At 36.0% G+C, this 13,450-nt stretch overlaps 1 protein-coding gene across 3 annotated transcripts in view; it reads right to left on the bottom strand.

Annotated features, from left to right (window-relative positions):
• The window catches only part of LOC307151152 (meprin A subunit beta-like), a 61,522-nt gene extending 48,354 nt beyond the window's left edge, over positions 1 to 13,168 (bottom strand). For all 3 annotated transcript variants that reach the window (XM_079859016.1, XM_079859015.1, XM_079859017.1), the window contains exons 1-13: positions 13,077 to 13,168; positions 12,836 to 12,900; positions 12,698 to 12,716; positions 11,462 to 11,500; positions 11,192 to 11,223; positions 11,014 to 11,092; positions 10,781 to 10,898; positions 10,085 to 10,263; positions 9,707 to 9,925; positions 7,317 to 7,472; positions 6,632 to 6,856; positions 6,092 to 6,523; positions 5,819 to 5,992 (exon numbers count right to left, since the gene is read on the bottom strand). In XM_079859016.1, the coding sequence (XP_079715142.1) occupies positions 5,819 to 5,992; positions 6,092 to 6,523; positions 6,632 to 6,856; positions 7,317 to 7,472; positions 9,707 to 9,925; positions 10,085 to 10,263; positions 10,781 to 10,898; positions 11,014 to 11,092; positions 11,192 to 11,223; positions 11,462 to 11,500; positions 12,698 to 12,716; positions 12,836 to 12,895 (1,732 nt within the window). In that variant the 5' untranslated portion in view covers positions 12,896 to 12,900; positions 13,077 to 13,168. The remainder of the gene's footprint in view (positions 1 to 5,818; positions 5,993 to 6,091; positions 6,524 to 6,631; positions 6,857 to 7,316; positions 7,473 to 9,706; positions 9,926 to 10,084; positions 10,264 to 10,780; positions 10,899 to 11,013; positions 11,093 to 11,191; positions 11,224 to 11,461; positions 11,501 to 12,697; positions 12,717 to 12,835; positions 12,901 to 13,076) is intronic.
• Positions 13,169 to 13,450: the final 282 nt, after the last annotated feature.

Here is a 13,450-nt window from a genome sequence, read left to right as displayed (position 1 = left end):
TGTAGTTGCTGATGTAGTGACGTATAGTCACAGCAAATCATGCATATAATTAACTGCATGTTTTTCAGTAAAAAATCAGAAAATAAATGTGAAATAACTGTGTTTTAACTGTGTGTTTCTGTTAAAAAAGATTAATGAAGATTTCTGTAAAAGTATTTTGCACTTATTTAAATTAGGATATTTTACATTAATTTTACGGTTTTTGTATGGTAGCCATTGCTGACAGTCATTTGACTGTTTTTTATGGGATTTTTTTACAATGAAGGTGTTTGATCGTAATAATTCAGGAAATAGCTGTAAAATAACACTGTTTTTCCGTAAAACATTTAAGGAAAATTTCTGTAAAAGTTTTTTGCACTTAATTTAAATTAGGATATTTTACTTTATTTTTACGGTTTTTGTTTGGCAGCCGCAGCTGACAGTCATTGACTGTTTTTTTACGATTTTATTTTTTACAGTGTATGTATGACACTTGTAATGCATTACTTTATTTGTTAGATCAAAAAGTAATCTGATTTCATAATGCACGTTATTGTAATGTGTTTTTTTACTCATAACATCAAAAAGTAATCTGATTACGTAATGCATGTTACTTGTAATGCGTTTCCTTACTCATAACATCAAAAAGTAATCTGATTATGTAATATGCATTATTTTAATGCATTTCTTTACTCATAACATTACAAAGTAATCTGATTATGTAATGCATGTTACTTGTAATGCGTTTCTTTACTTGTTACATAAAAAAGTAATCTGATTAGGTAATGCACATTACTTGTAGTTAATTACCTGTTAGATCAAAAAGTAATCTGATTAGGTAATGCATGTTACTTGAAACACATTACTTTACTTGTAACATCAAAAAAGTAATCTGAATGGGTCATGCATGTTAGTTGTAGTGCGTTACCCCCAACACTGATCATTTCAGATGAGATTGAAAAAACGTATCGCTAGGTTTTCTCAGAGGAGGGCTATGATAGAAATGTGCATGTCCATCTTGAACATAATCAGAATTATCAGCTAATAAGGGTAAATCTCCATACTCTGGTGCACTGGAGGGAGCATCTGAGTGGTTTCCACAGTTGTACCTTGACAGACTGTAGAAAAATCTGATGGAATCATGTCCTCATGTTCTGATATCAAAGATACGCCAAGTGCAACTTGTATGAAGTTGTATGAAGCCTTTGCAATATTTTGCATTTAGATTTTTTGTATATATTTTATAGTTTTCACATGATTTGATATAATTGTATTGATTAGTTCGTTAAATTCACATACTTTATGTGTTTGATTATTGTCTTATATTAAATCTAGTATATCTTAAGTTTAAACCAAATGCATGCTGTCCACTCAAGTGGACATCTGAAGATCTCTTTGAAAAATTTGTAAAAAAAATAAAATAAAAATCAATTCTTGTTTTTCATGCCCTAAGAGCAATAAAAACACATAGGAAAAAAATCCTGACTGAGGATATCATAATTCATGCATGAAAGGGTTAAAATAGCGATGAATAACAAATCATTCGGAAACCCGCAGCTAATATATTTTTTTTTTATTTAATCACAGCCTTTGTGATTCACAAATGGTTTTAATGTCATTCAGCGGCTGCAGCCTTAGAAAACGGTCTAATAATGTGGTCTACTGATTCTCGTCTGTGGAATGTGCCACTTCAGTTATTTTGCTGGTTAACAACATGGGTAAATTGCAATTGAGGATTTTTAAGTCGAGTACTCGAATTCAATCGAGGAATCGTTACAGCCCTATCTTGTAACGAATGTCACTTCAGTTATTTCTGAGTATGAGACAGAACAACATCATGCAAAAGAGATTTTGCCACAAACTCAACGAAGTCACTTGAAGGCTATCCTACAACCCTTAATGCCTGTAACGCTGTGGTACGCAGAGGAAGAGACAAGAGGCCATTTCTTTAAATAGATGTCAATGGAGGAGAGGCTTTATTACACTGTATTCACCGTTTTTTGAGGAAATGGCTTATCATTTAATGAATCGACAGCCCAGCGGCTAATCTTGAACATGTTTGCTCTTAAACACTAGTTTTGGATTGATCTATTTTTAGAGTTTACATTAAAAAAAAAACGACGTATGGCATCAAAGTACCTCAAGAGCAATTCGAGAGTAGACGGAGCACCTCGTTGCAGCTTTTGTTGCAAAAAACAAACAAACTTGAAAACCCCTGAGAGTGCTTTATATTTGCAGATTGCTTTATATTTGCACATTTACAGCAGCAAGCTTTAAAACCTTTTATATGTTCTTGTTATTCTTATGGTTTCTATTATTATTCAAGTTGCTCTTTCATGCTGTAGTATTTTCTTTTTTCCTTCAATGCAAATGACTGCAAGCGGCAACTCTCGCCGATTGGTTACACCCAGCCGCAGCCGTCGAACACACTTATGTAACCTACAGCATCAGTTGTTGCATCACCGCCATTCATGGCATAGTAAAGTGTCCATAGTATGCACATTTCAGAATCTTGGCGGAAGAAGTAGGTCTTATAGGTTACTTTTTGACTACTATTTTAGGAGTACTGTGCATTCAGACATATGTCTTTTGTTACCGTTGCCCATCTGACTCAGCTCCTTCATGCTGATATCGCGAGACAGCTTTCACCTCAACAAGAAATATCAGGTGCTTTTGACTTCGGGTGCGGCTGGATGTAATTGAGCGGTGAGAGCTGCCGCTTGCAGTCAGGAAGAAGCTGAAAATGGAGACGTGAAGTCGGACACTTTCTGCTTCCCATAGTGATGCTTGTGCTGTGTTTGCATACTTTCACAGCTGAAGTGAAATAAATGCAATATTTGTCCAATACAGATATTTCAGAGACATATTCATTCAATACATTATGTAGCCTACTGCTTAATACAGCACCTGTTTGTACAAGAATAAGTTCACCATAAGCCTACTCTATTTAAATAGCCTACCCAATGAAGTCGGGTCTACGTTATAACATCGCGGTGACATTAAAATAGCTTTTACTGTTATAAAAACAGATTTGTGAGCTTTGGTGGAACTGGAGGTCAGAATAAACATGAAACGCACGTGACCGTTGTCATGGGGTGAATCTGGTCAATCGTGGAAAAGCTGTGTCGTCATCAGAGCTTGTGCAGCCGCTCTTGAGAAGCTGCGCTGGCTGAGTCAGCTGTCTGCTCTCAAATCGCTCTCACGGTACTATGCCATACATCACTGTCATGTGGCATCAGCGATGTTTCAAGTCGGAAAACATTTCTAACTGGCATACACTGCTTCAAGTCAACCGCCAATTGGCCTGCGCAACACTGCATGAAGTCAATGAAGCCTATCGTTACATTTTAATATTGTGAGATCTCAGCACACAAGATCTGGTCACACCCCTAACATCTAGCTAAATGTTCTCAGAACATTTCAGCTGTAGAATATTGCAGCCACCCATTAGAATTATTGCCATCATAGCCTCACACAGAACTTGTTCGCAAAATAAATGGAAAATAATTCAGTGGTCTGAAACCAGAAGTTGAATTTCTTTAAGTTGACACAGTGTGGCATTATTGCACAAGATGTGAAAAAAGCAGTGAGACGCAGTGGTCACAGACATTTGTCTAACTAGCACAAGCTGTTCTAAGTGCAGAAGTGGACAGTAACAAAGTAAATGTAGGCCTACTTGAGTACTGTACTTCAAATCAAATCAAATCAAGTATATTTGTATAGCGCTTTTCACAATACAGATTGTATCAAAGCAGCTTTACAGTATTAAATTAAAATAAAATAATACAACAGGGTTTGTCTCTAGTGGAATTTATTGATTGATAAGATAAAATGAAATATCCCCAAAATATCCCCAAGTACTTAAGTACACTTTTTGAGTATCTGCACTTGTTACTTTAACTTCACTACATTTGAAAGACAAATATCGTACTTTTTACTCCACTACATTTCTGTCAAGGTCCTTGAGGAAAAAAGTAGTTATGTTAGTTAGGGCATGATTTTTTTCGTCTCTAAAACGTGATTGGATTTTTGTGGGTGACAGACAGCCTATCAGTAATCACTATTGTAGGGTCATGTGTCTTGAAGTTCAGTGATCAATACGATTTCTCTCTACTAGTGATGTGTGAGAGACAGTATCTTTGTCATAACTAACGGTTTGAAAGTTTTGTTTTCATGGCAGAATAAGTATTCCAGTTTTACTCTTTGTTAAAGCAGTATTGCTGTTAGGCAGTTATACAGCTATGGTTGTGTAGCTGGGGTTTTTTTCAGGGTTGCGTTCTCCGAAACTACCTTAATGCTACGTCGTTCTTAAGTTGTACCTTAAGAAGTACCTTTTCATTAATACGTGGTTTCCGAAACCTTCTTAGTTAAGTAAACCTTCTGTAAGTCATACGTTCGTAAGGTTGGTCTGGACCACTCTTAGCTTTACCTTATCACTGTTGCAGGTCTATATGAATATAATTCTAAAGTTTAATACACCCAGACAGTGTTCAGTTAGGCTAATTCAATTGTTTTCATGCAAAGAATAAAATTGTCATTACAATGATTGTTGTTAGAATTTTAATTATATTATTATATAATACAATTTTATACATTTATTTTAATAAAAGAGCGCTTTTAAAGGCCAGTGAAAGCATAGGCTAGCCTACTGTTAAGTCCTATTCGGACGCTAATATTGTTTCTCATGGGCTCGTACGGTATTTTAAACATTTACAGGGGTAAGTCGGTTATTTTAGTGCCGTCCGAATCCATAATATCAGTGTTTTTTCTCACCCAACCTGTGTAAAAATCCCTGGCCAAATTAGTACCTACTGTTTTTTGACAAACAGGTCGTGTGGTAATTTAATTGCCGTCTGAATCCACATCTCCGAGTTTACAAGAAGAGATTCAAAATCCACTGTTTAAATCCTTTTTGATCACTGCCGAGCACCGTACGTGACGTACACTTTTATTACTGAAATGCTGGAAAGTATTTACAAGAACAATATTTCATCACAGCTCCACCTCAGCGAACAAAAATGGGAAAGAGAAGAAAGCACATAAAAAATTAAAATGGTTATTATGGCAGCAATATATAATAGCCTATAATTTTAAAATATGTAGGCAAGTATAGGCTAGTATAGTTTTAGTATAGTGGATTCTTTTTTTAAATATCCCATGAGTCCTAATAAATGCAATTTAAACTATTTCTGAAGTGATTATTTTATAAAGAACACCACTTTCTAGCTTAACACAGTGAAACAGCCCCTGCACGAGAGAATAATTGATTCTCGAGCCATCGATTTCAACCAATTCAGCACCACCGCCACGGACAGCGCTGGCTAACGTCGCACGTAAGAAGGTATATCTTAAGCAGCTTCCTAAGGTATGGTTCGGGGAACACACCTAGAAATGGTATACCTTCAGTTAAGTTATACCTTAAGAGTCTTCGTAGCGCGCTAAGAGACAACGTTATCGGAGAACGCACCCCTGATCAGTTTGTATTTACAGACCGCTTGATTGTGCATGAATGGATACACCACATAGATGTGTACTTCTTTTGTGGGGGTGGTAGGAGTGTTAAAAAAATGAAGATGATTATGGCTTTTTTTTTTTTTGTCAATTCACTTGTTTAATTCCTATAGGTTTTGTAACATTCTAAAAGCTCTGAATTCCTCAGATACTTCAAACTGGTCAGTGTTTTCACGAGGTTGCTTCAGAGGCAGTAATATTTGACCAGTTGTATCAGTACTTTTACTCAAGTAAGGAAGTTGTGTACTTTGTCCACCTCTGTCTATGTGAACCAGGCCTTATTCTGCCCGTTCTGTACTTAAAACATGGTTTCTCTCAGGTAACCTACCTTGCATGCTGAAGAGAAATATGATGTCACCACCCTTGATAAACTCTCTTCTAGTCAGATGATCGTTCACTATGAAATATGGATATCTCAAAAATGGCCCCACATATACTGTCTCATTGCCAATGGTGACTCGAGTTCCATTCTTTCCAGGATTGTCCCAGTAATATATGCCATCTGTTACAACAAAAATCACAAAATAATTTATTTGATCTTTAGCTAAGTAAAATGCTGCATATGAACACAGATGTGATAGAAAAATAATAGGATCCTCACTTGAAGATGCCAAAGCAGGGTCAGTGGTGATGCTTTGTTCTAAGGACATGCGCTTCTGCAAGTGTGGATTCTGGTCAAGCATCTGGAAGGTTATTTGTCTCCATGGACAAGGCCACTGCAACTGGTCATCATATGCACCAGATACCAGATGAACAAACATATAAGAGTAATTAATCTGATTCAATAATACAGCCTGAAAGCGATAACCATCACTGGAGTAATACAATGGACTGTAATGTGTTGCAGATTCCCTTATTGAAAAGTCCTTTATCTGCCATGTGTGGGGACACTCAGTCTCTGAAATATTGATATCATCCAGTGAGAAGCCTCCACTGGAGTTTCCAGCTCCTTTACGGGCTTCAAATACAACTTGGAAGGTTTTATTTGCATTCAGTGACACATGATGCAGTTTCCAGTAATTACCAGGGAGTTCTGCAAGAAATTAAAAGGTAAAATGCAACATTTTTGGAACATTTTAAAAGCATAGGTCGACACGTGTTTTTCCCCTGTAATAATATTATACTTGAAGAAGAGACAGACCTGTGATCTGATCCATAAGTCTCAGAGTTCCTCTGTTGTCTGCTTCATTCTGGTACTCTCGGATCCAGATGTTGAGCTGGTCAGACTCATTACCACTGTGATAGTAGTAGAACTGCAGGCACTGGACTTTGCAGTCTCTTTTAGGGGTCATTGTCTTGCTGTCCATTCTGGCTGTGTCCCCTTCCTTTCTCCCCTCAGTGCTGAAGTGCATGAAAAAAGACATCCCTGCAAACATGAAAACAGGTTTATAGTTGTGTGGAACTGGGTGCTACAGTGACTGCTTCTGTGGATGGTAGTGAAGCATTTATTTTTGGGCAACTGAAATAAAATAAAGTCTCTTGCTGTAGGGGTGCAACGGATCACAGTTGATCCTTGATCCGTACGGACCAGAATCGGCACGCATGTGATTCACGGATTAACTGCCAAGTTTAACCATCATAGAAAGTTTAGCATTTGGACTTGTTTTGTCTTGCCAATTTACACATTAAAACTATTTTAAATGCTGAAGAAGAGGCGTGAAAATTGGGACTCGCGCATTATCTATAAATGAAAATCAAAGTCACCCCCCCCCCCCCCATATATATATATATATATATACCCTGTGTGTTTTGTGATCCTTTGCACCACTATCTTCCTGTGATATCAAAACAGACACTTTCTACTGACTGACTGTAACAGATCTCACCATTTTGTTCTTTGCTTGAGTAGGTGTGGTCAGTCACATTGATGCCACTCACTGACTCCACTCTCTGCCAGCCATAATCCACAGCAGAACAGACACTCATCTGACACAGAGATGCATCATCAAAACTGCAGTGGTCAAGGAAAGAGATGGAGGAATCTGTAATCCAAACAGACAAACAGTGAGGCAAAATAAATTGCACGTCCATTTTTTGCTCAGTTAGACATGTCCCTGGGTCAACATATTTTTGTAATTGATGCTGATCCAGGAACATGTTGCGCTTCAATTCTGCAAATCAATTCCTTACAACTTCCCATTCATGACGTGTGTTGTCCTTTTAGGAATTTAACTTTAATATTTGTCACATAACCCATATCGCACTGTCAGAGAGTTTATTCACACATAATGTACGTATACACATAAAACATGATATCAAAGTTTTAAAATCAAATCAAGAGAGCATTACATCACAGTTGTTTAAACCAATGAGCACTAACTGTGTCGTCAGCAAGTCGTTTCCCATGGTGCTTTTGATCAGCGCAGTCGACACGACACGTGCGCCTTGCAGTCGCGAGAGTTTTTTTACATACGTCAGCATGACATCAGAGCAAGGCGGACAGCACTTGGACACATTTCTAACCGGCATGCGTCTCGCGGTGATCACCGGTGATCAGTTCTGCGCAGATTTTGCTCGTCTCAAACAAGCCTATTTTTTTTTTTTTACAAACGATCCACTCGCGCATCCAAAGCGAATTGGACACGCATAGAACAATTTCGAGCCAGCGTCACGGTTATGTCATGGCGTTAGCTGGTGGCAAAACAATGGGAAAACTGGGGCCGGCCAATACAAACCAGCACAGATTCGGCTACTTAATAAGGAGCTTAAATTATTATAATTGTTATTAAATGTCATCTTGTTGTGTTGTTGGGTGCAAGAATCGACGGAGTACAGGCTCCAATTTGAAATTTTATGGCGTAATGTTTTCTAAATGATTGTGATTATTTGTGAATCATCTATGTACATTGTGTTGATTGATTGTGACTAGACTTTTTGAAGAACCTGGTAAGAAAGTGTAATCAAATCCATAGTTAAAAAATTAATATGTTGTATGTGGAAGTTTTGTTTCTAGAATATATCAGCAGCCAATGACACTGACCCATTCAAACTGTTTTTTAAGTGTATTTCATGCGTTAAATATGCGTTTAATACGCATTTTCAATGTGTTGATTTGTCACACGTATTGAAATATGCATTGTTGACGTGTTAAAATTCATGTGTTTTTGGCCCTCTTGTCTTGGCTTTCCATAATCGCACCGCAGGACCTCCAGGCGTGCGTCAACACGTTACATTGACTTAACATGGAAATCACTCGCTCCAGACCAGTGTTTCCCAACCGGGGTCCCAACCTATTTGTCATTGTTGCGCTTACGGTCAAATTCACAAAACATTTGTATTACACAAAATACGAAAACATTGTCACAACGTCCGTCTTGCCGCGTATTCACATAAACACATCGGTAATGTACGTTGCTGCTGTCAACGGTAACGCGTGCGATTAATGTTTTTCAGTTTAACGCGTTAAAAATATTTAACGCAATTATCCGTTTTTTTCTGTCATCCTTTGGCTAGCGTTACATTATATAATCACGTTCTTCTTCATGCAAATGCTTTTAAACCATGCAAGCGAGAAAATACAAAAGAGAATGCGCTGTCTGTGATGCTGACACACACACGCACAGAACGATGCGCGCCAGAATCGACTTCTCTTTCGCACTTTCGCGATACTTTGAGGATAGGCCTACTCAAAGGAGTATCCTCATGAGAGCAGTCTTAAATTAGTTAAATAAAGTCTTAAATGAACATCAACAGTTGTGAGAAAATGGGACACGTGGGGGATCCACATGTGGAGCAGTGACATCTTATATCAGAATCAAATAACACTTCATTCATAAAAAGATGCCATTAAACAATTATTTGAAATATACTGTATGTTGTTTCTACATTAATTTGGAGATTAACTGTGAAATTATTACATAAAATATTTTAAAAACAAGCTATCTTGTGCAATTATAACAAGCTGATCCCAATATAAAAACATTTAGGTGAGATTTGCAATGGTAATTGAGCAATGTTTATATATGAATAAAAGCCTTAATTAAATATGTCATCATGGAAAGTGATCTCTTCAGAAGAAATTAATGATTTCCTAGACTTTAAATGGATGGACAAAGAAATTTGGCCTAATCAAAAAGACGCTTAATTCGCGTTCGGTGTGAACGCAGAATAGGACAACACATGTTTTCCCTTGTCTACCACATCAGACTTCAAATTCTACTAAAATGTTTAAAATCCACAAACTGCAAAATGAAAACAATGTGTGTAAAATACTCACTGCATTTATAGAGTTTGTTGAGCTCAATCGCATCATATTCACTGATGTCCAGGCGTTGACCAATCACATCTTGGAACTCAGGAAGCTTGGTGATGATCGTGGGTCCATTACCGTTACTGAAGGCATTTTTATCATAATGCATCACAGAGTAATAGTCATATGGGGTGCCTTGAGTGGTGGTCACATTCTCGCTGTATTTAATAAAATTTCTCTCACGGCCTGAAAATAAAGACTATGGAGTTATTAAGGTGATTATTCATAAAGAATGGCTTATTAAAGTGCTGATTAGTTAAATGGGCACTGCAATCAGTATGTCAGTGAACATCTGTATTTCACTGTTTTACTCTTTTCCTAAAAATAATAAAAGTTCAGAGCAACCTGTTATGATGTTTTCAAATTTGATGGTCAAATAATCATCTCTGTCATATCTTGACTGCTCATGCCAAAATCCTAGTGCATGGAGAAACTCATGCTCAACAATGGCTTTTATTCCACAACCATTTCCAATGGAAAGAGTCTGGCCTCCAGAAAATATGCGGCCGACATATGACCAACACCTGCAAAATAAGAGAGAGATAACGGCACATTCACGCAGAACATAGGTGCATTAATATTTTGGCTGGTATAGTGTAAAAGAATTTGTTAACTCATGAATGTTTTAAGGCCCTTTCACACCAAGATCGATAACTATAACAATAATTATAGTCTTATTATAGCATCCACACCAGCGGACAATAATGTTCTGTTTTTTATAAGTGCACACTGAGTTTTGTCATCTGCCACTTTCTTCCCTTAGCTGAAAAAAAAAAGTGTCTGAAAGCAATTGTAACGATATCGTTCAGTGAGAAGCCTCCACTGGAGTTTCCAGCTCCTTTACTCACTTCAAATACAGTTATATCAGTTATCGATATAGTTGCGGTGTGGACTCTGCTATGAGCGTTATAGTTATTGCTCTAGGTGTGAACGGGCCTTTATACTATACATTCAGTATAGCATAATTTAGGCTGTATCGGAATAGTCTATTATACCACATATTACTAATATTGTGGATTACTAACTGGAAGCATACTGTACCCTTCAAGACTCTCCACAGAGATGTAATAATCTTCAGCTGCTCGGGGCTTAAAGTCAATACATGATTTCAGTCTGAACTGCTCAAAAGCTCTCAAAATGACTCCTTTATAGTTCATTCCTATAATCACAATCAAAAATACATGATGGATGAAAAACATATAACAGTAAAACTACTTTAAAAAATGACTTTTTTTGTTTGTTTTTTTGTAAGTGAAAAATCCATGTTTTCTTACCGAGATTCACATTCAGCTCATAGGGGACGGGAATATCCCACCGGTACTCATTCCCAAGAATGGCACTCCTTTGCTTATGCTTTAAAGCAAATTGTTACCCTTAGAAATATCATATTGACGTATTTCTGAATTATCCAATATTCAATGTACTTTGAGAATTTCTTAGAACTGAACTCACCACCATGATGTCTCCTTCTCTAAGATTTAAACCTAGCATTCAGTTTAAAGTAAATATGCTTGTGTTCAGTTTACAGTAAATATGCTTGTGTTCAGTTTACAGTAAATATGCTTGTGTTCAGTTTACAGTAAATATGCTTGTGTTCAGTTTACAGTAAATATGCTTGAATAAAATAGGAGTATAAATAATGATTTATGAACAAAAACAGATATGTTAGCTTACTGCTAATATAAATGTACTTTAGTTCTTGAGATAATATAGTAGTTTTACCTTTGTTTATATCTGGAATGTCCTTCCATTCCTCAGTGCCTTTGAGGAGAATATAATGTAGGAAACAAAATAAGACAAACAGGTTATGTCGGAAAATAGAATTAAGGGTAACACTTTAGAATACTGTTCCTTCATTAATGAATAATTACACAGGAACAAACGAGTAATGAATTATTAACATTCTAGTAACTACTATTAACTAACAAGAAACTCTGATTAACAAATTAGTAAGTAATAGCGCTCAGATGAATGTAGTAGTTCATTATTAGCTAATCAATAACTATTTTTTTCATACCTCCCAGAGAACTACTATCTACAGGTTCATAATTAACATGAATAATGCATAATTTATAATAAAAGGTAATGGTAACCCACTAGTAATGACTCAAGTATTACTACATCTTTCTAAAGGAACTACTAATTTTTTGGATCAGTATCTAAAGTGAAAAACATGATAACTACCTAATATTGACTGAAGTCATTGTAAGCTTTTGAGATTTTTGTAAGATTTTGAATAGTAATTCCTTCCAATGGATTTGGTAACACTTTAGTCATTACTAGTGTGTTCCCATGATCTTCACTTTAGATACTGATCCAAATAATCAGTAATTCCTTTAGAAAGATGTAGTAACACTTGATTCATTACTATCCAAAACCTTACAAAAGCCTTTACAGCTTACAGTGACTTCAGTCAATATTAGGTTGTTATCATGTTTTTCACTTTAGAATACTGATCCAAATAATTAGTAGTTCCTTTAGAAAGATGTAGTAACACTTGAGTCATTACTAATGGGCTACCATTACCTTATATTAAACATTGTGCATTATAAATATTTATTAACCTGTATATAGTAGTTCTTATAGTCTTCAGTGAGGTGTGAAAATAGTAGTTATTGATTAGCTAATAGTGAACTTCCACATCCGACTGAGCGCTATTACTTACTAATTCGTTAATCAGAGTTTATTGTTAGTTAATAGTAGTTACTAGAGTGTTACTAATGCATTACTCATTTGTTCCTGTGTAGTTATTCATTAATGAAGGAACAGTATTCTAAAGTGTTACCGAATTGAGTGCTAGTCAACAAAATTTAGTGAAACAATCTGAAAGTAAAATGCGAAAAAAAGAGCAATCAAAATTTCAGACAGTAATAATAACACTATATTTTACACTGTGCAAGTGAGACATATTACAATAACATTACAACAGATTCACGTCAGTGACTGAGCTGTACTTACCATTTATATCAGGCTGTGGCTGAGAACATGAGATATGAAAACAATAGTCAGACATCAAAAATATTTTTAAAAATCAACAAATGTATCACCTTTACAACGACAATGTATTATGACATAAACCTTTACTATCCAACTTACCATTGGTGATGCAAGACAAAGTGCCCAAGCCAAACTCAGCAGAAAAGCACATAACTGCATTTTTACTGGGAATCATAATGATTACATTTTATGAATGATGTTTTATTATTTGCATTAATTTTGCAATGGAAGCAAAATGCAAGGAATACAACAAGAATTGAATAATGTTGGAAAAAATACTATCTTAATTACACTTAAGACCATGAAAATATGTGATTAAAAAAAAAAGTGGGATACATACCAGTTCAGTCATTAACAGCTAAAGTTAAAACATAAAACTGCTTGACCACCGAGCTTGGCAGGTAATAACCAAGTGAGAGTCCCTTAAAGTCTGACAGGTTATTTAAATATGCAGTTAGTACAGTTTATTTTTTTTTACTTCCTTATGAGCTTCCATTGGAAACAATGACACGCACACACACACACACACACACACACACACTAAATGGGATGTGCAATTGAGACATATTACAATAACATTACAACAGATTCTCGTCAGTGACAGAGCTGTACTAATCATTTATATCAGGTTGTGGCTGAGAACATGAGATATGAAAACAATACTCAGACATAACTTAATATAACTCTTAATATAACATAACTGTTTATCACCTT

Source organism: Squalius cephalus, assembly GCF_949319135.1.
Source record: "Squalius cephalus genome assembly, chromosome: 23".
NCBI classification, from domain to species: Eukaryota; Metazoa; Chordata; class Actinopteri; order Cypriniformes; family Leuciscidae; genus Squalius; species Squalius cephalus.
The sequence above is the reverse complement of the archived record's forward strand: the minus strand, read 5'-3'. Positions and strand labels throughout refer to the sequence as shown.